General features: G+C 38.9%; 1 protein-coding gene across 2 annotated transcripts in view; it reads left to right on the forward strand.

The window, feature by feature from the left end:
- Nucleotides 1-24,687, forward strand: part of SNX4 (sorting nexin 4) — a 35,256-nt gene that overhangs the window by 4,886 nt on the left and 5,683 nt on the right. For both annotated transcript variants that reach the window (XM_059820323.1, XM_059820324.1), the window contains exons 3-10: nucleotides 6,941-7,079; nucleotides 7,156-7,305; nucleotides 8,412-8,459; nucleotides 12,352-12,407; nucleotides 16,890-16,962; nucleotides 18,513-18,574; nucleotides 20,139-20,204; nucleotides 24,262-24,351. In XM_059820323.1, coding sequence (XP_059676306.1) covers nucleotides 6,941-7,079; nucleotides 7,156-7,305; nucleotides 8,412-8,459; nucleotides 12,352-12,407; nucleotides 16,890-16,962; nucleotides 18,513-18,574; nucleotides 20,139-20,204; nucleotides 24,262-24,351 — 684 coding nt within the window. The remainder of the gene's footprint in view (nucleotides 1-6,940; nucleotides 7,080-7,155; nucleotides 7,306-8,411; nucleotides 8,460-12,351; nucleotides 12,408-16,889; nucleotides 16,963-18,512; nucleotides 18,575-20,138; nucleotides 20,205-24,261; nucleotides 24,352-24,687) is intronic.

The raw sequence follows: 24,687 nt of genomic DNA on the forward strand, positions 1-24,687 counted from the left end.
AGCAAACTGTGTGACAGTATAAAAAAAAAAAAAAAAAGAAAAATAACCTGGTTGTGAAAAATCTTCTGGCAAGAGAACTACCTCTTCATCATACAGCTTGCCAGGTAACTTCTGGTGTCTTACAAAGCACATAGTTAATCTATAATGATTGCTCTTCTGTCTGTTGAGAGGCCTAAATACAGAGACCCATTTCTAAATAGCTAATGGAAAAAATTGCCCAACCCTCTAAAATGGTATTCCTCTATAGAGAGTGAACCTTGTCCGCTGCAAGGGAGTGGAGGTGTCACTTCTCGTACATTGGAAGGTCAAAGGCTGAAAGCAAAGTTACTGCTTCTGCGATTGAAGAGGTGATTGCTTTTACAAGGAAATAAACTGATGTATTTCCTTCTTGTCTGATTTAATATTTTGCAGCCATTCCTCTTTTTATTGCATTCAGAATTGTTTAATGGCTCATTTAAGATAATTAGTTTTAAATGGGAAATGGGAAGAGGTTAATTAGATGGACTAAAGTTTTCACATTGGCACTTTGAATTAAGGCAAATGAACGTGACTTTTGGACTAATGTAATCTTCTAATAGCTTATGATAACATCAGTTATGAACGTAAAAGCTGAAGGTTTCAATTTTGTCTTTTAATTTTTTTCAGGCAGGTTGGTTCATTCAATGAATAACTTGCATTGTTAAAACTGTACTTAGAGGGGAAACATATGGTTTTCCTGCCTGAAGACTGTACAAGTATTATATTGTGTTTTTAAAACCAAAACAAATCGAGAAGTTTGACTGAATGTCAACAAGTGATTATAATCTTAATTGAAACTGGTCTGTAGTACTTGCATTTAATGGTAGAGTTCATAATGTGGTCTAAAAAATTAGATGGTAATGAAGGTATTAAGTGTAATGAGTACCTTTGTGGATTTCTACTTCCTTTCTGGAACGGGGTTCCTGGGGAGAAATGCTCTTGTAATTGGTGATATTTTATGGTTTCATATGTAACCAGGTGGAGACATTTTTGGTGTGATTAAAAAAAGATTTCTCTCATCTTGCTTGCCTGTCCCAAATCTATCCATGCAGTTTCAACTCTTATTACCTCGTTTAAAAGGTAGTGGTGTGGACGCAAGCTCATAATTGAGGGCTGTACAGTACTTTCCCACCGTAGCTTTGCAAAGAGCTTTGCTGCTCCCCTCCTTTACCCAACTCCGCAGCGTTGTGTGCTCTAGAGAGCAGAATTTGACTGCTTTTACTTTATTAGAGCCTGGGTATAAAGGAGAATCTTAAACTAGTACTAATAACTTCAAAATGTGGGTTAATTAAAAAGCATAGCCTCTTTGTTAGGCGCTACACAGCTGCGCTCCTGAAATGTTGTCTTCCCCCTCTGCTCACTAGAAGCCACTAAACTGAAGTTGCATAGCTTGTTGAAAAAAGTGACTGGAGCGGGTGCTCCTAGTTAGTAGCAGAGGCAGCAGGGCTTTCCATCCTGCAGAGGAGGGGCAGGGTGGTGGTGGACTCTCGCTGAGGTGAACTGTTAGGGTGTGGCTTTTTGCCATGGGATGTTGGACAATGAAGAACATCCAGACACTTCTCTGGGCAAGCATCTATCTGTTTTGCTGTCACGTTTGCTCCCTTTACCTGCTGTTTGGGGTGAAAAGCGGTTAAGAAACAAGAACTGTGTTATAAAAGCAACAACTACAACCAAAAAAAGGCAGCATTCACACTTCTAAGGCAGTGAGGATAAATGCATGTTAGAATAAAGGAAGTAGGTATGATCTGAGAAGAGAAATAATGTCAGGCTGCTTAACACAGACTAAGTTGAGGAGGTTGTATCAGATGCTGTCTATTTGAAAAAGAACAAACTACGCAGGCAGGTTTGACCTTCAAGGTTTTCTAGTAGTAATGTAATGTTTTTCTTCAGGGTATAATGTGAGGTTTGTGTGTCCCTCATAAGGGTTGTAAAGCTTGATTAACTTAGACTTAGGGAAGCCTAGCCTGTTGTCCACAGATCTGCTTTGTCAGAATAAATTGAAAGTAGGCTTTAGATCTAGTAAACTTCCTTAGTTTCTTCAGCGTGGGCAGGGAAGATGTGGTGAGTAGCATGATCTGGTCTGGCAGTCTCCTTCCTTCCTCCTTGAGTTCTTGAGGCCCTTTGCAGACATGAAACTTCAAGTAACAGGGTGTCTGCACCCCCACTGTGGGTTAGTAGTGGTTTGTTCTGATGTAGGACTAGGCTCCTCTATAAAGCTGTGTTCCTTCCCTGCTGAAGTGCTGCGCTCCTAGATGACATTTTAAGAATTTTTGGTTCCTATTTAATTTTCTGCTTGATATTTGTGTGTGTGTGGACTGAGATGTCACTACTATCATTATTGTGTTTTTCGGGTTTTTTGGATAACTGATGTGCTCTTGTTAATTCTGACAAATACAAAGCTGATAGAGCAGGCATGTTGAGAATTTTTTTGCACAGCTAAGGCTCCCCGTGGTCTTTGCTGCTTCTAGTTTATAATTAACTCTGCAAAACAGTCATGAAGCGTTAAGAGCATAATTCACAGTGAAACATTCTCTTGTCAGAAGGCTGTGATCTCTTACAATGACAGCTTACTGATGGTGTGTTGACCTGAACCCTTACAAATGATAAATGGACTGCTACACTATTAAAATATGTGATGATCCTTTTGGTGTATTTGCCTTCCTTCAATATTTGTAGGATAGGAATGTGAAATGTAAGTGCATTCTGTTCTAACCTGTAATTTGTACTACGGAAGTAGAGTATATGTAGTTCCACAAACAGACTTGAATATGTGAAGTCACTTTTAAATTTCTAAAGACATTCATTCTTCTTGATTTCATTTCTTTTTCTACTGTTAGTTTGTAGCACAGCACTATTCTTTAGTTCTCTTCTCACACTTGTCGTGTTAAAACTATGGAAACTTATTAAATGATAATGTGACTCTCTTTGACTGCAGGAATTGGGAGTTCTAAGAAAAATACAGATCAACTTTTGCACGATAAAGCTGACTTGGCAAAAGTGGGTGGGTGGAGGAATGGCAAGCCAGAGCAGGATGAGTTAAGGCAAATCAACTATGGAAGACAAGCTACCAAACTTTGTACTACTAATGTATATTACTGTAACTGTATTTGATATGAGTGCTATATTGAGGCTACTTACAAATGCATACTTCCAAAATTCAGGGTAGTTCTTTTCTAATACCTTGTGAAGTTGTATTTCTACAGAAGTGCACTTGAAAATGGAGTAGGAATGTCTGGAGCAGAAACTTCCTTGAAAGATAAACTCCTCTTCATTCTTCTCTGTGCTGAGCTCATTGATGTTACAGGTTATTCAGAAAGTGATAAATATAAGATCAGAATTGCACTGCATTGGGAATTGATTGGGTTAGAGGCAGAAGACAACACTTAAGCACACACTGTGTTGTAATGAAACAGTCAGATGAACTTCTCTAAGTATTTTGTATTCAGGAGGTGGAAAACTTCATATTCAAAGTTGCCCATGACAGCGTAAGCCCATAGACTAAGTTAAGTGGAGATGAAAAATAATTGTGGCTAGCAGTACTTTTCCTTAGGGGCTCATATTGACAAGAAAAATAAGAATGATATTTAAAAAAATAAAGTTAACTGTTCTTGCAGTTTATCTTTGGTGGTAACTTCTTAAGCCTCTGTAACTCTCCTGTATGTCTGAAATGCATTAGGCTGCCATAAACTGTCAGTAGTGTGTGTGCACCTAGCCTACCTCTAGTTACGAGGTGATGCGGTCAGTCTTAAACTTCAGTTAAATTTTAAAAAAGGTGAATAATGAAACTCACCTATTAGAGAAAAATCAAAACTGGAAAGAAGAGCTAGTTAAGCGCAACTCCTGTGCTAATCCCAGGGCTGCATTTGCTGTGGCCAGGGAATGGTTATGCATAGGAGTGACAGAGACATTTAATAGCAGTGGACCAAATGCATCCTGCAGGTTTCTTTTTCTTCCTCTCTTTCTTAGTGGACCAAATGCATCCTGCAGGTTTTTCTTCTTCCTCTCTTTCTTGTCTGATTGTAACTAACAGATGTTCTGAGAACTCCTTGTTCCAGATCTGAGATGTGGATCTGTAATCTTCCTGCCCTTAGAGTAAGGGTGGCCACAGTCTGTTTCGCTCTGTGCAATGTGTCTGCCTAGCTCTAGGTGAGTCTCTGGTGTCTTCCTGCTGGCGCAGCAGCATCTATATCTGCAGCACAGATGGGCCCTTCTGGGATGCGGCTGGGTTCTCAGGGTAGTTCTGGTCTGTGTTTTCTTGTCTCCCTCTTCATGTTTGCTTGTGCACTATGTTCTCAGACAGGGTCCACATAATCCTATGATGTAATGGTGGCAGTCTTGCCTAGGGGTTAATAATAACCCATGCAGAAATAGTGCTCTTGAAACCCGTGGCGTAAGTCAGTGCAACTGGTGATAACTGCTGAAACTGGAGAGTAAAAGTACTTTTATGTGAGTGTCTTGAATGGTCAAATTTTTTTACCAAACCCTGCTGGGAGTTTCTTCTCTAGGGAAGTCAGGTGTGTGCCTTCAGCTTTCAACTAAACAAATAATCTTCCGGGGCATAGTAGTTTAATTCTTAATCTATTTAAATTTACCTCCAACTCCTACAATCACTAGATGCCTGCTTTTAGCTGAAGTGTTCTTGAAATGTTTAAGTTGTGCAATGTTCATGTACGGAAGAATGCTGTACAGCTTGTCAGCCCAGCGCTAAGTTGAGCTTACCCTCTTCAAAACTTTGTGGTTGCAGTTGCAACTTCATTGAATCAAAATACTCTAATAGGGAAGAATTATGTGGGATGTTTGCAGTGCGATTTAGTGGCTGTCAGCAGTGTGCTTGCCTTTTTTTCGTAAGTCAATCTCAAACAGTTTTAATCTGCAGCAGTTTGTGTTGAATGCTTATGAATACATCCTTTTTTTCTTCCTCCTTGTGAATTTTTTTCTACAAATTCAATGAATGTCCTTTCCACAAGGCAAGTATAAATATACAGAAAATGTTCTGCCTTACTCCTTTAAAAAAATTCCTTTTGCATAATTCTGTATTACCTCAAGATGTAATCATGCTTTTTTTAAAAAAAAAAAACAAAACAACACAAGAGGATATAGCAAGGCTGTTCCTCTCTCATTAGAGTTCAGAAATGGATGACAAAGGCTTCTTGTATTTTGTTTAAGTGTATCAAATAATTGGGGCTACTCTGTAGCGGGATTGCTTGTTTTTCAATAACATCATTAGAAATTCAACCCTGTAGGTTAAGAATAGCTTAAAAAAATCAATAATTTTTGTGCTTTTTAGATGCTTTTGAAACTTTACTCTAGAAAGTTCTTATGAATTCAAGAACTGCATACCCTGAATTCTGCTGGAAGAAATAATGTAGTACCCTATTCTACTTGGTACCATATGAGTAAGTACTTGTAGTTCATAACTTACTGTGCCCAGTTCTGGGCTGCCCAGTTCTGGGCTCCCCAGTACAAGAAGGATGTGGACATACTGAAGCAAGTCCAGTGAAGGGCCATGAAGATGATTATGGGCTTGGAGCATCTGATGTGCAGGGAGAGGCTGAGAGAGATGGGATTGCTCAGCCTCTGAAAGAGACAGCTCAGGGGATCTTAGCCATGTGTATCAATACCTGGTGGGAGAGGTAAAGAAGATGGAGTCAGACTGTTTCAGTGATGCACAGAGAGAGGACAAGAAGTAGTGGCCACAAATTCAAATATAGGAAATTCTCTTTAAACATAAGAAAACCTCTTTACTGTGAGGGTGGCCAAACATGGGAATGGGTTGCCCATTGTGGTGGTGGAGTCTCTGTCCTTGGAGATACCCAAAACTCAACCAGATATGGCTCTGAGCAACCTGCTTTGAGCAAGGGAGTTGGACTACAGACGTGCAGAGGTCCCTTCCAACCTCAACTAGGCTGTGATAATCTCATAACATAGTTAGTACTGTTTCATGTAGGTTTATGCCGTGCTTTGTATGCTAATTAGTCACTTAACAGAAACCAGTTCTTATATTAAGTGCCTTGTCTGAATTCTCTCTCTGTGTTTATTCTGGCATATGCTAACTGCCGAGAAGTGTTACTGACCTGATGCTTATTTTATGATATTGCAAGGTATTTCTGTTGCTTTAAACATCTTGTATAAAGAAGCATATTTTTTCAAGCTTTTATATTACTTTTCAATCCTATAATATTCCATTATTTCTCCTTTTATAGTAACATGAAATCCTTTAATACCTTGCTAGGTGATGTTGGCTTTAAGTTTTCAACAAATTTTTCAGATGAATCAGTTTTGTACCTGCTTACTCCAGCTAGCTTGTTAGACCACATGTCCTTAGTCCTTAAATATAAAGTTATCACTTTGAACAAAAAAAATTGGAAGTGCTTTGAAATTTGCTATGTTTTTCTAAAAATATCCTTTAAAATGTCTTAGTATTTAAAAAGTTATATTTTTAACTATTCTAGCTGTTGCAGGCAAAAAAAAAATTGCCTTTTTATCCTCGGAGGTAAGGCTTTCCCATTGAATAGTAAATTCCTTCTTGTAATACTCTGTATCCTTCAGCTGCTCGCGAAATTGTGTTGGCTTGGAGCCTAACACTGTTCCAAGAGAAATATGTCTAATTCTGTAGTGATGTGAACTAAGTCACTTGTGTCACTTGACTGTGACCTACCTGTTTGCTTGTGGTGTGATGAAAATGCATGGACTTTTCCTGTGTTACTAAAAAACTTGAGTGCCATCAGGCAGGAATTATAAATATATTTAAATGAAGTATATAGACATGAAATTAATTAAGGTTACTTTAGATTATGGGCAAGTTATGCAGTAATCATTACTGGGTAACTATTTTCAGGGTCTTTTGCTATAACTGTACTGATGGTATGAGGGAGAAGGTGATAGCTTACTAATGCTCAAATTTGCTGTTTTATCTTTTCAGAGCTGTTGAGTCCCAGAGTGAGGGACAGTGCGCCCCAGTGGACTCCCTGTGGCGACGTTACAGTGAATTTGAGTTGTTGAGGAATTATTTGTCAGTTACCTATCCACATATTGTTGTTCCACCTTTGCCAGAAAAAAGGGTAAGGAAGCTGAGGCTGCAGCTTGCTTTGTATTGTTAGTTATTTATTTACTATTGACATTCTTCTGTTTAAATAGGCTGACTTTGTTTGGCATAAGCTATCAGCAGATAATATGGATCCAGATTTTGTGGAAAGAAGAAGAATCGGTTTGGAAAACTTCTTGTTACGTGTGGCTTCACATCCTGTTCTTTGCCAAGACAAAATCTTTTATTCATTTTTAACACAGGTATGGTAAAGTGATGTGCTTTCTAAATATATTCTTCAGTGATTATTTTTTTAAGACTTTGTCCTTTGCTCTTTTTCCCTCTCATTGATCCATAGCTTGCTCTGTGTGTAGGAGAAGGATGGACAATGTGAATAAACTTTAAGTGGAAGAGGCTTGTCCATATAGAAGATTCTTAATAACCCACTGCAGTTGTACCATTGGCCTTCTAATGTACCTTACAACTTTTTTCCCGTCTAGGTTTAAGGCTCCTAAGAGAGAATTTCCACCTCTTTGGAACAGCATATTGGGAACTTAACGTGTGCTGGTTGGGAAAGTTTCCCTAGGACTAAACCTGAAATAGCTACCATGCTATACCACTGGCTGCAGAGGCAGTACTGACTTCCAATTCACTTTTTGGATGTCCACAGTTTCTTTAGCATTGTGGTTTGAATCATGATCCATTCATATGTTCTCATAAAAGTTGTGATCTGATTGTCAGCTAAAGTGTTGCATTCTGCAATTTTCAACTTCAGGAGATGTTGGGTGTTACTTTGTTCTGTGCTTTGATCAGAGATTCCCAAGTAGTGTACTGAGCTGATACGTTTACCGCAGTACAGTATAGTATGTAGATGAGCCAGTGTATGGGAACTGAAAGCAGTGGACAACCAACCACTACATGTGAGCGAGGTGACTGTGTGTGCACCGTAAACTGATCACATCAGTCATTGCCTGTATGTTCTCTGTATGCACACTGCCTCAAGCTGCACAGGTCCTTGGAGCTGCTGATAATCTAATAGGCAATAGATAACTACCCTTCTTTCTAAAGAGCTGAGCTAGTTCCTTAAACAAAGCTGTGTGGCTTCCGCCTCCAGTTGATAGAATGAGGTAATTGAGCACACTGACACATAGTGAAGAGGAGAGAGTTTTTTGGGGAGGTTAGTATAATGACATGTTATTCTTAACCCAGATTCTTGAAATGAAATATGGAGGGTAGCTGAGGCAGAACCGAGGTTTACTGGAGAAGCTCTTCTCCTTTCAGCTGTGATGTCGTTTGGATCATAGGGACTTGCAAAAGCTGTGGCACTCTTAAGTCACTCTAACAGAACCTTCTTTTCCCGTATTTTTAGGAAGGTGGATGGAAAGAAATGGTGAATGAGACTGGATTTCAGTTAAAGGTAATTACTGTAACTGTTTGTCTCATGACTGCTGTGACACAGGCTATTTATGAAAGGCTGTCTGCTATTAGAATGAGCTAAAGGCATTGCTTTATGTATACTTGTAACTACAAAATACAGTGGTGTTCTTAGCATGTAATAGGTAAGACTTGAGTTGTTAAGTTCTCTAGCAGGCTTGTTAGTACATGCCTATGTTTGATGCTCAGCCTTGTAATTCTGCTAGTAATATAAAATTATGATCCTTATAAGCTTTAAAACTAATGAACTTGAGTTTATAGCAGTGCTTTTGTATGTTGTCAATTTAGTTTAGTATGGTTTTAAAGGTGGGTGTCAGATTTAGCCTGGTAAGAGGTGCAAGGTGTCAAAAAAAAAAAAAAAAAAAGGCAAGCAAAGGGGTCTGAATTGTAGGACTTATCTAAAAGGGTAAATTGCTGAAAGGGACTGAGATGGCTTTGGTGCCACTTAACTGTTTAACAGAATGTGTCTTGAACTAGTACTGTCTCCATTGATGTCACTGAGTTGGTGACTGGGTAAACTGGTGGAAGACTTGCAGGAATAAATGATCAAAGGTCACATGTCTGTAGAGAAGGAGAATCTGTGAGAAGCTGATAGATTGCTGGGCTGTGTCTGGAAAAGTTACTATATGGGGACAAATACTGAGCTTTTGTTTCATTGTAACATGATCAACTCTTGCAAAATCACGGCTGAAAACTAGGTGTATTATGAAGAATTAATCCAAATAGCGAGAGCTGAATAAAATCACTGGTGCTCTTCTCAATGTCCAAGGAGCTTTGATACTGACACCTAATGTTGATAACTTGACAATAATTCTCTTCCATCATAGTAGGGCTTGCATTTTGCTAGTATTCATAATGCAAAAAATGTAAAGCTTTCAAGCTGTGTTCTCCTAGTCAACGCATCTTTATTTCAGCATACACTCATAGGAGTTTAGAAAGTTTGTACTAGCAGGGTATGTTCAGGAGTGCACACAGTGGTGTGTGTAGGAAAGATCCTCAGCATTCTGCTATGAGTTTTATTTGTCTACCTGAAACCATATTGTAGATTAAATGAGATGAGCAAGTCCTGTTTCCCTTCTGGATCTGGTTGTGTGTATAGTTTACCTTTTACAGTTCCTGTCTCCTTAGGAAAGAAAAATAACTTTTTGCAAATCCTGGGGAAAAGCATCTTTGCTTTATTCAACATCTGAAGTATAAACCCCTCAAGATTGGGGGTTATTTAGCACTACACTGGAGTACAAACCTCTATTCACTACATGTCTTAGATGAGAATCAGACCACTGGTTTATGTGCTGCTGCTGTCTTTGCTGCTGATGCATTAAAGCAGGATGTGCCTTTTGTCCCAAAGGGTTTGAACCAGGCTAACTAAACTTTAAATTAGGCATTAATGCAGTGTAGCATGTTATAGCTGAATGTTGATGTTGGAGACTGTTTACTCTGCCAACTGTATCATTAAATCATGCCTTTCCTCCCTCCCACCCCCAGCACTTAATTTTATTCTTTAAGGGATTTGTCACTTGGGATTTTAACCCTTCCTTTAGGAAAGAGAAAATATCCCCCCTCTGTAGTTTACCTAAATGATTATAGGATCATAGAAGGAGTTAACTGTCTGAAAACTCCTCGACTGTACCTCATTTGATGGGGAATTAATGTCTAAAATGCTTGTGCATATTAGTCTTAAATCAAGTTTAAGACTGGACGGACATTTTTCTAACAGCGTAACTCTGTGTGGTGAAAATGCTCAAAAGTGATGTGTGGGAGTTGCTGCGCTGTTAACGGCAAGAAGGAAATAACCCTACTGAGACAGTTGAGCATTGGCAGGATCTTGGTTCCTGCCTGACAGTGCTCGTGTACTTGCTGAACTCTTCCTTCAGAGCATTACATGCGTCTGTAACAAAAGGCAGAAACTTGTCCTGTAACTGTAATGTAGGAAGCAATCCTTTCGAGTGTAACCCTGTTGAATGTGCGTGCTGTCCCAACAAACTCAAATAGCTTTGGTGCCTGCTGTTTGAGCATAAATACAGTATTTTGTCAAACAGCTACTGAAAGGGAAGGACTCTGATTTAATATCAGTGTACCTAAGTGGTGTTTGTACTGTTAGAGAATGTGTGGGGAGTACATGTAGGTGTGTCTGAATGACCTGAAATCTAACTGGCATGTGTAGTGACTTGAGGGGATAAAGCAGTGGAGGTCCAGGGCCATACAAGTCTGTGGAGCACTCTGAATAAACATAAAGCCTGGGCTGGGAGTTGGAGTTACTGCAGTGTTTTGTTTGTTGTGCTATCTTGGACATGCTTCCCCATGCTGCCTTTGTCTTCCCTTTGCAAGATATTCTTAGAGGAGCGCTGCATGTAGTGGTGACAATGAACGTGTTTTCTTCCAGTATCAGTCATAGTCTTGCAGGTTTCATTCACTTACCTTTTGGTTTGTGGACTATGTTTTGTATTGGTTATTCGGTGGTTGGAAGAAGGACAGATGAAGTTAGCAGGATTTCCATCATACCACTCATCCTAGTTTGAAGAAAGAAAGTGATTTTCCCTCAACTTGGATGCTGTCCTAAGTGTTTTCCAGATATGGAGGTGGTTCCAGGTGAAAAGAACTTGCAGTGATATTCAAATACGGGTATCTTCTGCTCAGCCCCAATGCAGTGGGAGGTGGAACAGTCTCAAACTGCATCTGTCTCATTTGTAGAAATTACTGAAAGGGCCTTAAAGGAAGAACTGCGTTCTTTGTTTGGGGAAACACTGTGTTCCTTTTACTGTCAAATTCAAAAAAGCTCTTCAAGCTCTGAGTTGGCTGTAACAGTGCACAAAATATTCCTGTGTCATATACCAGCACTAACAAATACTGCTGAAGTGACTTACTGCTAGCAGTTGTAGCACAGTCTGTTAGCTAAAAGAGTACGCTATAGGAAATCTATACACCTCACAAGATGTGTTTATTTTTCTTTCACCGAAAAGAGGGATGTTTTGATCAAAAGTAGACTCCAGCCATTTTCCCAGAGTAGGAGTTTTCATGCAGTATAGATGAGCCCTGAGTGAGCTGTATGTAAAATGCCATATAGAAATGAAAAGTTGTGGTGATGTGGGACCTCTGTGGATGAGGCTGGGATATCTCATCTGTGTTGGTGTCTTATTAAGAGTAAATACCCACTGCACAGTTTAATGTTCAATTAAGCTGGAAAAAAACCCCACCTTCTTAAAGAGGTTCCATACTGCTGTTGCAGTCATTGGTAAACCAACATCTCAAAAAGAAAAGTAGCCAATTACGTCTTTAATTAGGTATTGAACTTTATTCTATAGAGGTTTGTATATGCTTGAAGAGAACTTTGCATTAAAAATGGCTCTATTCTGACATACAAATTACATATTTTCTGTAAAGCAAGTCATAAAATAAGAGAACACCATATATAAGATTTTGATTTCACTGGGGAACTGTTCCTAGTAATAAAGAGCATATAGAGGTCACTCTACCACCAGTTTTATTTGGTTTGAAAAATATAAAGTAGTTTGTCCATATGGTCTTATGTTACCTAATTGCTTCATCTAAAAAGAATGTAGGGTTGTGTATCTTAACTCCATGATTTGTGTAAAATGTTAAGAAGGGACTATTTTTGTGGTATTTGGATTATACCAGCTTAATTTTAGTGGATACTGTTTACATCCTAGTTCACAAAAATAGGTTAGTTTTTTGACTTTTTAATAAAAAAATCTGACATGCAGGGCAGCTAGTGTCAACTTATTCAATGTTTGAAGATTTAAATATGCCAGGAAGGCAGGATTTTTTTCTAATGATGCTGCCAGAAGGCTGAGATTTTTTTGTCACTGGAATTTAATTGCATTAAATTAACAAAGCTTTTTTTCCCCTTTTTTCAGGCAGATTCCAGATTAAAAGCTCTTAATGCAACATTCAGAGTGAAAAACCCAGACAAGTAAGATTCCACATCCTTCCTCCCTCCCTTTCCCTTTTTCAGTTACAACTGCAACTTCAGATGACAGAATATTCTATATCCTTAGAATAAATTCAGAAAAGAAAAATTATCTTTCTGCACTTCAAATCTTAACAGAAGCCCAGTAAGGAGGTAGTGTGAAAAGGTTTGATAAATCCTGTTTCTAGGAGCAGGAAACACTCAGAAAAATGCCATCGCTTTCATGCAGAATGAATCTTTCATTTTAGCTAGATTAAAAGGAAGGGACAAAAAAAATAACCAGACTCAGAAAAAGAACTTCTTAATATTTGTTTGTAAAGAGATCTTTACAAGTGTGAACAGAATACAGATTGATAGTAGGTCTTTCCAAAAATCTGCTACTATGCAGTTCTGGATGCATGCACCCTGGTGTTGCAGTTCATAGTTCTCATCAAGCTGCCAGTTTTCACAGATGCCTTTGGAAGTCCAGAGGTCAGTTCAGCTCTGTTGCAGTTTAGTGCCTATCCCAGAGCTTCCTAGAGCAAGTTGCTGAATCAAAAAAACTAGTCAGAATTGTCAGGGTATGTAAGTGGGAGGTTCATCATACCCCAGGTGATGTGAGAAGGGTAAAATGAGAGTTTCTACTTTTGCAATAGTTAGAAACATTAGTGTGCAGCAGTAGGGTCAAGAGATGTTGCTGTTTGATGTCTATAAGCAACGGAGACCCATACAAAGTGCCCTTCTGGGTTCATCTGCTGTCCAATAGTGGCAATAGGAGATGCTGTTTAGGGAGAGCCCATGTGCCTGACTGCTTTCTGTTGTCTGCTCCCTTTGTACTTCTCTAGCATCTATGGATATTGTAGTAAGGATGTTAGAGGGTACATACCTTTCTGAACCTCTTTATGGACTTACCTGTGAATTGATGCAGTCCCTCCTTTTTTATTGTGCTTGCTTTTTGCAGCCTTCTGTGGCAGCAAGGAAACTTTTAGCTAGGGTTTAATATAAAAGGTAACATTCATGAATGAAATTAAAAGACAGCAATTCTCTCAGTAGCTACTGGTGAAATTGGCCCCTTGTTTGAATGCTTCATCCTCCATGATCTTCATCTGTGGCTAGTAGGAGTTAGCTTTTCCTGCTTTCATGGCAGGGAAACTTCGCCAGTGGTCTGCCTATAGGCATAGGTGGGCAAGACTGTTTAAGGCTGAGATGAGGAATATGCTGTAACCTTTTGAGGTAACTTAATGTTTCAGAAAGCAAAGCTGTTGTGAGAAGTGGCTTGGTAAAAAGCAGGCAAAGAGTTAGTACAAGGAAAACATGAGGAAGGACTTGTAACAAAAACAGTCCCTGAGTATCTATCTCTCAATAGAGACTTCACAGCACTTAAGAGATATGGCACATGCTTTTTATTGTATTCTGCCAGCTACATAGCTTCCAAATGGAACTTTTGGATGCAAGTTGTTTAATAAATAACTGATGAGCATAACTTGTATTTTTTTTTAATTCAGGGAGATCATTTAGTATAGCATGTGTGGCTCTAACAGGAGGAGCAGTGCCTTGCTGTGCCTAGTACGCTTAATGCTTGAGATGCCTGGAATCTGACACCTCACCCCTCTAAGTTAGCTTTGGTGCTTGTGTGACTGGGTGGTAAAGTAGGTTCAGCAAGCTCACCTTGCCAAAACAAAAGATCTGACTGCTGTGTGGAGTGTAGGCTTTCAAGTTCCTGGACCAGGAGGGGTTCAGGTGAAGAATAGCTGCAACTCCCAGTCCAGATTGCCTCGAGGTGCTGTGGAGCTGCACCCTTCAGCTTAGAGCAACGTGAGGAGCTTTAAACAGCTGAAACAATGCTGCTCTAGGAGTTCAAATGTAGACTGGGAACTAAACCTCCTCCTGTGGGAAGCAATTTGTATCTTTAATGATGGACTAATATGGTGATAGAAACGTGTTATTCTGATACTCAGAGGTAAATTTGTATCTACTGCAGACCTTTCTAATTTGGCTGCATGGCCCCCATCCTCTTGTTCTCTTTCTGTGCTGTAATCAAAACAATAGCATTCTTGGTGAAAAGTTTCTTTAGAAAACACTAAATCCTTTCCTAAGTCAGAATTAAAAAAAAAAAAGTAACTCTCCTTTTTTTGTCTTGTTAGTTGGACAAGTGACTTGTTCTTTAGTGAACAGTTCCATTCTTGTAGTATCTTCCTTCACAAAACAGGAAAATGGTGCTACCCTCCCTGATGTGTAGGGAGGTGTTCTGCTGCACAGAATGCACAAAGTGATGTTCCTACAGAAATGTGGACTGATCTGTTCTTCATTTTGTCTGAAGTTCTACTTAATAGCTCAATTAAATATCTAGACTGTTGGTGATGTTGCAGTACCAGTAAAACCAAGGGAAAAGCACTAGGCTTGCTCTAGTTACTGAGTTCCAAAGCTATGTCTCGTTTCACACTTCTGTTGTTATGATGCACTGGGAAGTAAACATCCCTTTGTATCCCTCACCAAACTCAGTTTGGAAATTACTTCATGTAACTTTTTTTACATGAGCAATGAGTAGGACTTAAGCAAATACTTGAAATAAACCATTGATCTGCAACACCACCAGTCTCTTAAAAACAGTTTTTCCTGAAAGATGGTATTTGTGAAAATTTTCAACCTTCACAGAAGACTGGGCAAAAAATAGCATCACTTGGGTTTATGTCTTTCTGAGACAATAAAAAGAAGACAGCTTGGTTCTGAAGTGGTGATTTTTTTATTTTATTTTATTATTATTTTATTTTTTTAATGGAGGAAGAATTGGCATGGGAGAAGATCTATTGCTGCAGGAGTCCAGGATACTGAAAGTCCCCTTAGGTTTCTGACTCTTGCCTTCAGGGAGTACGGCATTCCTAAAAGTTTTCTTGCCACAAAACAGGATAAATAAAACTTTTCATTATAAATTTCTGGAGTGGAAAGAGGAGTCTTCCTGAGCTGAAGGCATGCTTTTTAATCTTTTGTTTTTAGTTCAATTATTTCAAATATCTTCACTGTATGTGTCTGCAGCTGTCCAATATGCAGCCCTGGTGCATACTTTATAAAGTGTAAACTGAAAAGATTGCTCTCTAAACCCCACTGTGCAGATCAATGACTATATTTATTTTTCCCATACAGTTTCTCTGCTGGCTTTTAAATCTTTTTATGTACTTTAACCCTGTGTGTGTCATAATCTTGTAAGAGATGCTCCTTGGAGATCAAAAATATTAGAAATGGTAATAAAGCTCCTACTTCCTGAGTGTAAGGAGGAGAGTATTTTAGGGGAAGACTTCCTGGCAGGGGAAGAAGAGGTGTTAAATGAAAAACCCTGGAATTTCATACTTGGTCACCCAAAACAAGTGACCTGACTCATTTCAGTAAGACCCCTTGGGTACAAACTATTCTGAAATACAAAGCCTGACTGTGTGCCTGTGGTGGGAGGAGGGGTGAAGGTTTTAATGCTTGAACATCAACCTGGAAGGCTAATCTTAGTCTCCCATTCCTTAATTCTAGTTGTGTTCTTCTGTGTTTGTTACCTAAATTCCTAAACAATGATCTGAAAATAAAGATGTTTCTGGCTTCCCATCTGGATGAAATACCTTCTTGTGTACCAAAGTAGGTCATGAGTTAGACTTGTGTGTAGTAGGGAGGGTTTACATGTGCAGAAGTGGCTGTTGCTGTGGCTTAATTAGTTACCTGTCACTAGGAAAGCTGTGGCAACTGATTCAGCTTCGTCATTAGCATGAGCTAAATGTATCCCCTTAAACTATGACCAAGGCTTAACTGGGGTGGCAGATAAAATGCCTCTTTCCTTCAGTAGTGGCAGGCCAGCAGTGAGCACATGGTCACTTGCAGTGGGTTACCTGACTGGTGCCTTGCTAAGCTGTAGTGACTTGATTGCTTTTAGCCATGCGTGACTGCTGTGAGGGTTCAGGTCTCAATAGGGTTTCATATGTAACTAATTACAGTTACCGTACAGCTTAGCCTTTGAGGGATTGTGACAATTGTGAATGCTTCCTTGAACTTCTGAAAGGTTATACTCAAAACTGGCTAGATGGCAGCTTGAAAGTAAAGTATCTTTGTCAGGTCAGAAATATGAACACATTTTTATTAAGAAGTATGTATGCTTCAGCAGATTTCAGCTTTGTACTTATTTGAAGCTTTCCTATTCACTCATGCTTGCTTTTATAAATCCCATTTTTAAAAAAACCTAACATGAAGATGTAGTAATTTCAGTTAACTACTTAATTTCATAAAAATTTGTCTCTTAAATTGTTCTGAACCTTCATCATTTACATTAAAAAAAAAATAGCAGTTACGCTTTGGGTTGTTCGCTTTAGGGAAATTAAACTCTGCAGTCACTTCTAGGAGTCTTCAGCTAATTCCACCTCAACATAATCCAGGTTCCGTCTCCCTGGCTGTAGCACTGTGGCTCTATCTTGCATTCTGTGAAAGCTTGCTTTCGTGATGGCTAATGATGTACTATCTGTTTCCTGCTCCCAGGAGATTTACTGAGCTAAAACACTATAGCGATGAACTGCAGTCTGTCATATCACACCTTCTGCGAGTCAGAGCTGTAAGTATTTCCCATGTGTGTCGTGACAAATACTATAATTTATTTCTACAGCAGTATTTCTTCTTTAGTCAAGAGAACTGGTATATGTGCTCCAGAAGAAGGGCAGTTTTGCCTCAGAGTCTGGCTCTGGAGCGTGGGGCAGGAGATGGCAAGGAGCGGGATGCTGACTTAGTACATATTTGGTGGGGGGAAAGAGTTCCAAATGTGGTGGTTGAGTTTGACAGTCATTGGAGGAGCAAAGACATGCATGTTGCTAATCTGCCCTCTCCCCTGATGGTCGCATATCAGAAGGAGGTGTTTTAAAGAGGATCGAAATGTCTGCTGCTCTCTACTCAGCAGACAAGTTGCTTTTGCTGGATGTCTGGGCTGGGAAGGGCCCCAAAACACAGTTTTCTGGTCAGACATATAATACTTTGTTTTCCAGAGCTTGTAGTGTGAATTGTGTATGCTTCCCAGCATGCTTTTTCTTTTTTTGGCTTGTTCTTCGATCTGTAATGAATAATGTTCTTTCTAATGATGAGAACAATTATGTCATGCATCAAGATACTCTATAGGTTGAGAATGGAAGATTTTTTTTTTTAAAGTCACAAAAAGGAAATAGGAAATTACAATTCCAATAACGAGGAGCATGATACTGCTTATTAATATGTTCAACAGGGATTTGATTTTTGATGGAAACTGCAGCAGAGAGGACGGTAATTGATTGATTGCCCTGTTGAGCAGAGATTCTTGAGAGGATTAATCACTGGTGTTCTACTGACAGTGCTTTTTTCTCAGGGCTGTATGGGCATGAGGTCTGTTGGGCAATTTGCTTATATTTCCTTTTTACTGCTTTGACAGACCAGTAATGGTAACTCTTAACCGAACTCCAGTCTCATTCATTGGTACATCACAATTACAAGAGCATTATCTGGATTACAAGTCACACTTCAGAGTGTACATGTGGTCTTTTCTTCTGAGGTTGTTGCCAGCATCGTAGTGCTGGCTGCAGCAGGTACTGACTCTCCAAACAGCTGAAATGAGCTATCCATTGCAGAACTTATTGCTCAAGCTAGATATGTCATTTCCTTTCCTTTGTTTCACTGAGCTGGATGGAAAAATCAAGTCACTGTTAGAATTTTACTGAAGCTTTCCCTACAGTCTTGGTGATAGGATGGACTTTTGTCTTGCCATCTTTATGTTAAATAAGCAAGTGTGTATATAAATTTGGCATTATTTGGGTAAAGGGGGATATGCCTTACATCTGATTATCAAAACCTGAAGGTAACTTGATTATTTGTGGTCTCCGTAGGCATATCCTATACATGGGTGCTTCCAAAGAAATACTTGAAATGTTACTTTTCAATATAGCCTTGTCTGTGACTTCAGTCTTCAAAGGCTTAATGCTGTTGATTTTGTTTCCTTCAGTAGTGGCTTAGATTAGATTTAGGCTTAATCTTGTTTACTTGTATTAAAACATTAAGGCTTCATCTTGAAGTTTGTGTATGGGTTTTCACAAAGCAATTGCACTTAATGTTGATGACCAAAAATTGACCTAAATAATGTTTTAGAGGGTAGCTGACCGGCTATATGGTGTCTATAAAGTCCATGGCAACTATGGAAGAGTATTCAGGTAAGAGCTCATCCATTTTTTTAAATATGTACGTAGAAAGAGGGGGTGTGTGTGTGTATATATAAAGAGAGAGAGAGTAGGGAATTTGTTGGTTATGTTGTTATGCTTTTGAAAAGTATATACGAAACATTTAAATGCCTGCCTTGAAAAACTTCATATTGGAGTTCTAATGAGATTTCTGTGTTGGATATAACAATCTCTGGATCTGCTGAGCTTAGTCTCAAGTGGAAGACTTTCGCTTTTTGTTTTGTGTTCCAGACCTTTGGGGCTTTTGTTGTTGTGTTGGCATTCTGTTTCTTCAGAAAGTAACTTACCACCTATTTTCATGCGGTTGTCTCTTAAAAGCATCTAGTCCTTTTAAGGGTTAAAAATCAACAATTACATCTATCAATTTTAGTACCTTTTTTAAGTGAATTTGCCAATTGTTTTTTGATTTATATGAGTGAATTGCATGCTCAAGTTTTCCATCTCACTGGAGAATTAAAGAATCTAAACTTCTGGTTAAGGGAAACCTCCTGCTTCTACACACTGTTCAAGTGCTAAATTTAATTCTCTGGGTTAATGGATTGCAGATGTCTTTCTCATTGGGAGTTTTAAAGTGAAATTAGGTGTAGTTCTGTAATAACACAAAGACAAACAAATGTCAACATCAGCAGAGTGGAATGTTTATGAAAAAGTGAAGGACAGAATAGATGCATTAGACATAAATTATGTGAAATACAAGGGGACCCCCTCCTCTTTTTTTCTTGTAAAAAGAGCTGTGGATGTAATTCTTCTAACTAAGAAATCTCATAAGGTTTCACAAAGCTGAGACACAATTAAAATTGCAGTGTGCATACTTGGATGTCCAGAACAAGTCTCTTTCTATCTTTATTGTAGCGCTGTTTCCTTCTTTATCTAAATGATCTCCCTAATGTGAATAGGGAGTTCAGTTATGAGACAGTTATAAGTTGGTATTTTTTAATGACTAGAACTAAACAGCAATCTACTATGAAAACAGAAAACAAAATACAGCAAACGGTTTCAGGATCAGTAAAATGCTTGCAAATGTCAAATCCCACCTTCTAGTTTTTGGAATGAGAGGCTTCTATCTGATATGTTGCGAGTCTGGAAAACTTAGTTTCTTCTTGATATTAGACCAAATTCTGTTTTAGAAAGTTTTCTCTTCCCGGCTGCTGCCACTGCTGCTCGCCACTCCTGCCCGCCTCCCCGCCCCCCCCACCCCCCTTTCTTTTAAGTGCTAGTATCTTCTTTTTTCTTTTTTTTTTTACATTGAGTTTTAGCTATTTAAACAAGACTCACTCTCCTCAAAAACAATCTCAAACTAAGTATATTTGTGAGGTTGAGTTTAGGTGGCAGGGACAATTGTTTAACAAAGTGCCATAAATAGCCTTTCCACATTGTCAGTGTTGCTGCTTAGAGGAAAAAAACAGTTTGGCCAAGTCTAACTTTAAGGCAGTTTCTATTCAGGTGTCACCTGGAAAGAAACTATATACAGGATGCAGCTTATTAACTTCCCTTACCCTTCATGTGTGATGTTGTTTCTCGTTTGTTTTTCCTACAGTGAGTGGAGTGCAATAGAAAAGGAGATGGGGGATGGGTTGCAGAGTGCTGGCCACCACATGGATGTGTAAGTACTGACTGAATATCTGATAGTTTGATGTAAGCCAGATGTAGAACTCTCCCTCTTTCCTCTCTTTTCCCTCAACCCCAAAGTACATACGAGTAGAGTACCGAGAAAGTTGGGGGTGAGTTGTTTTTAGGTATACAGTGTTTCTGTGACTTGGATGCAGGCACAATTTTAGCATCCATGTACTGTATTAAGTAGCTTAGAAGGTCTCAGGAGAACCAGAGGGGTTTCTTTTTTTTATTATTATTTTGAAATTGTAGAAGTGTTTGGAATTCTTCCAGTTTTTCTTTTAAGCTACTATGCCAGAAACTGGTGGAATACAACTTTAATGTACTGCAGACCTGATGAGATCCATTTGGTTTTGATAGTAGCACTTTGTACCATGCAGTAGATGGTACACAGATTTGGACTTAATTACAGAAAGTTAAGAAATTTAATTAGTCAGCACCAAAACTCTAATGGATTCTTGAAACAAGTACTGGCTGGATGTAATAAAGTAGAGAATCCTCCCTCTTTGCATCTTTAGAGTCAGTTGGCAGAGTATACAAAACACAGCCTTCAAAATAAGAGTCAAGCACTTCAGAGTGCTACGGAAGTGGTATTCTAGGCTCATGCTTTCTGCTTTTCAGGTAGTCACTATATAGTAAGTGAAACAGTATAATTTCTCATCGCTCTGATTCCTCTTCTGTAATCGCACAGTACAGACAAGTAACAACTCCAGCAAGAGATGGAAGCTGTTCGATACTTCTTCATACAGTATTTTTACTGAGGTAATTTGTGTGGAAGTTACCAGTTTTAGTTTACAGTGCAGATTTACATATGTACTACTGCCTGGTTGTAATTGGTGTTATGCCTTGTCAAGTGGAAGGGTTTGAAGAGCCATGCCAAACTCTGCCCTCATCTTCTTCAGAATAATTCTGGTTTTATCAGATCTTTAAGAATTTGAAACCCTCTGAATAATTTATTCACACTTCTGTGTTTTGGCTAATGTGGTGGTTTGCACCACGGAGAATGCATTCAGCTTTCAGAAGAAAAGAATTGAAGTAGAGGTGGAATACAATGTTAAGCACCTACTAAAGTAGGCAGAAATTGAAGATATTATGAAAACATGGTATAATATAAAGGGGTTAAGGAGGCACAAGTAGGTTTTCAGTGGTTCAGATATACCACACTAAGATGTCAAACGCCCAGAAGTGTGTAACCAACTAAAAGAAATGGGTCTCACTTCTCAGTCAGGAGGCTGAACCCTCTCCACACATCTGAGATGTTTAACGTTTCTGTCTGTAACACAGTTAGGGTTAAAGATCCAGAGTAATGGCAGTGAGTTTCTGGGTGACTTTAATCACTGCGTGAAGTCTGAGGTAGCTTTCATTGTCTCATCTCTTCTGCTCTGGCACTCTTGTACAACACTAATCTTTTAGTGACAAGCAAGCAAGAAGCAGCAGCTGTGAGATTCAGGAGTTCATGCAGTGACCCATGTGGTCTCCTACCAGTAAGGATCATATCTATGATCTCTTGAAAGTATTACTTACCAGTCCAGTTACCATTCCCATAACAGTAGACAGGAGTTTATTGCAACAGAAAGCTACTTCAAGAAGGCTGCCTAATACAGAGAATAATTAAATTAGCCTTGAAGTTTAACATCTATCTACCCCATATGCTGTAGTCTTTACTAGATGTTTATTTAAACTTTTAGGTTGTTATTGTTTAGTATGATCTAAAACTGCTTAATATTTGGAGAAGACATCCCAAAGCACCTCTGGGTGTGTGTTATGTAACTGGATGAGGCTTGCTAAAGTGATAGAAAACAAGAGTACGCTGAGAAATCTCGAGTGAATGGCTGTAATTCTATCATTTAAAAGATGAAAGAAAAAAATACTAGACCTCTGACTTCTATTCTTCATGCTGTTAATGAGTAATCCTTTATCTCTGTATCAACTAGACTGTCATTACAGGTGGAAGCAGTCTAAACTAAAACAGGGATTTAGTTGATGCTTCCCATGAAGAGTGGGAACATACTAGGTACCTTTACTGCAGTGTTTCTCCTTAAGATTTTCCCTGGTTTGCCTACCTGCTAAGGACAAACCAGTATTTAAACTTCAGCTTAGGCAGTTAGAAATATAGCTTGTCTTAATACTTTTTTCTTTCCAAATCCAATGTAAACGACATTATGAAAACCCTGTCTAGGTAAGGTGGGGTTTTGTTTGGTTTTTGGAGAGTTGTTCTGCCACAGACAAGCTCTAGCACTGCTCTAAACTTATAACTTACTTGAAACTGAAATGTGGTTCATCTGCTGCCCTGAGAAATCTAACTACTATACTAAAATTAATGCACTTCAGAACTTTAAAAATAGAGAGGGTAAGCCACTTATGACCTGTGTTGCTGCAGGACTTTTTCAGAACAAGTATATTTTTCAACAGTTTGGACTTCTTCCTTACTTTGATTCATAATGTGAATTCTTGTTCTGCCTGTTCTTTTATCCCTTCTACTTAAACTGATCTGCTGTTGCTGGTCACTTCATATGTTATGCTTACTTATCACCAGTAGCCTTGGTAGGGCTTTTCCTGGGTGTGCCCTGTCTTTGATTTCACAGAGCATCAAAACAACTCATCTTGCTTTCAAATTTATGAAATTCATATTTGAACAGATGGGCATGTCTACAACTTTTTTTAGGCTCAACATTCTTCTAGTTATTCTGCAAGTAACCACTCCTTCTTTGAAGAGCCTTAGTTTGCATGCCCTATTGAGCAGGCCTGAGGATGATGATAACTTTCAGGAAGAGCGTGTCTCCCTTAGATTCCCAGGGGTCTAAGTGATATTGTTTTGTTTAGGGCTTGCAGGAGGGATTTCTTGTTCTTTCCCAAGTTGCATTACCAGTTCCCTTTCAGCTTGAGACTCTGCTTCTTCTTCCATAGAGCCAGTTACTGGAGAGGCACAGGAAGAAAGGGGAAAAACTCAGACTGCAAAAACTGTAAAGCTGAGAGGTGCTGTAATTAACATTTGGGTCACATTGTGCTGGTCACTAGACAAGCATGGACATATGCTTGCTTCAGAGAGCCTGCAGCTGTGCAAGGGATTGCCACATACTTGAGAATCCAGAGTGAGTTGGCAGAATAGATGAAGGCATTTGTGATGGGATCTCATTCATTCTGTTTATCTCCAGTGACACATGCCCTGTATTGCTGGCTGAAGTGGCATTCTATTTTTGTCACTGTGCCAAGTGAGATGTGCAGTTACCTCTTAGTTCTAGGCCTGTCCCTGCAAATGGGTCCAAGCACAGTTATCGTGGTTAGTGAGAACCTATTAAACTAGAAAAAGAAAATATATAAACTAGAAAAAGAAAATGCTTTTTTGCATTTTTAGGAGACATCAGCCTAAATGACAAAACTCTTGCTGAATGCAAGAGCTGCGGAGTTGGTCCAAGCCCTTGTACTTAAGATTTCTCCCTAAAAGGCAGGTTTAGACTTCTTGTTGCTCTGAATTGATATGCCTGACTTACACAGCAGACAAAGCAATACACTTTCAAGGAACTGAAGAACTTAATGTTGCAGTGTTCAGAGCACCACTGTGAGTTCTGTTGTACTCGGGCTGAATAACGAACAATGAAAGCAGCCTTTTAAATACTGCCTCTTTGCTTTTCAGAAGGTATGATATTCATGTTCTTATGCCTTAACGCTTTAAGCCTTGCAGGATTTCTGCTGCACCATGTCTTTCTTTTCTTGGTGTTGCCTGTTGACAGTCCACTGAAGAAAAGGAATAAATTGTTTTCTTTTCCTGTAATAACTGCCTCATCTTCAGCAGGAAACTTAAGATAGATCTCGTACTTGTCAAAAGATTCATGGTAGTAACAAAGAGACAGGTCTTCAGGAGTGGTTATGTTAGCTGATTCAGAGTTTAATTTAAAACAAAGGAAAACCCCTTTTTTGAAGTGCCTTTCACTGGTTTACTTTGTGATGGGTGTTTCTGTCAAACAGGTGTCTTCCCTTGTTACTGTATGTTTAGTTGTTAAAGGTTAAATTAAGGAACTTTATATTTAACCATGGCTGTTTTTTACCAGATATGCAGCTTCTATTGATGACATACTGGAAGAAGAGGAACATTATGCAGATCAGCTGAAAGAATATCTCTTCTATGCAGAAGCACTACGGTATGTGCAGAAGTGTATAGCTCAAATGGAAGCTGTAGTCCTTTCCTCTAACATTGTGTTGATGTTGAATTTAGTTTGGTATCCGCTAGTGTTCTCCGAGAAGTGGAAATTTCAATGTTGTGGAATCTCCATGTTCTTACCTCTTAATTTGTTTATTCATATTTGATTGCCATGTGGGTGGCAATAAAAATTAGAACTGAGCTAATCAATAGTGAAATGACAGAAATGTTAAGCTCTGTATACTGTGGAAGGTAATGCTGTTTATTCCTCTGGTTACATTGTTTCTTTGGCTTCTGGTATAATAGTGCCCCAATGTGCTTTCAAATGAGATAGGCC

This window comes from Gavia stellata, chromosome 8 (genome assembly GCF_030936135.1).
Source record: "Gavia stellata isolate bGavSte3 chromosome 8, bGavSte3.hap2, whole genome shotgun sequence".
Lineage (NCBI taxonomy): Eukaryota > Metazoa > Chordata > Aves > Gaviiformes > Gaviidae > Gavia > Gavia stellata.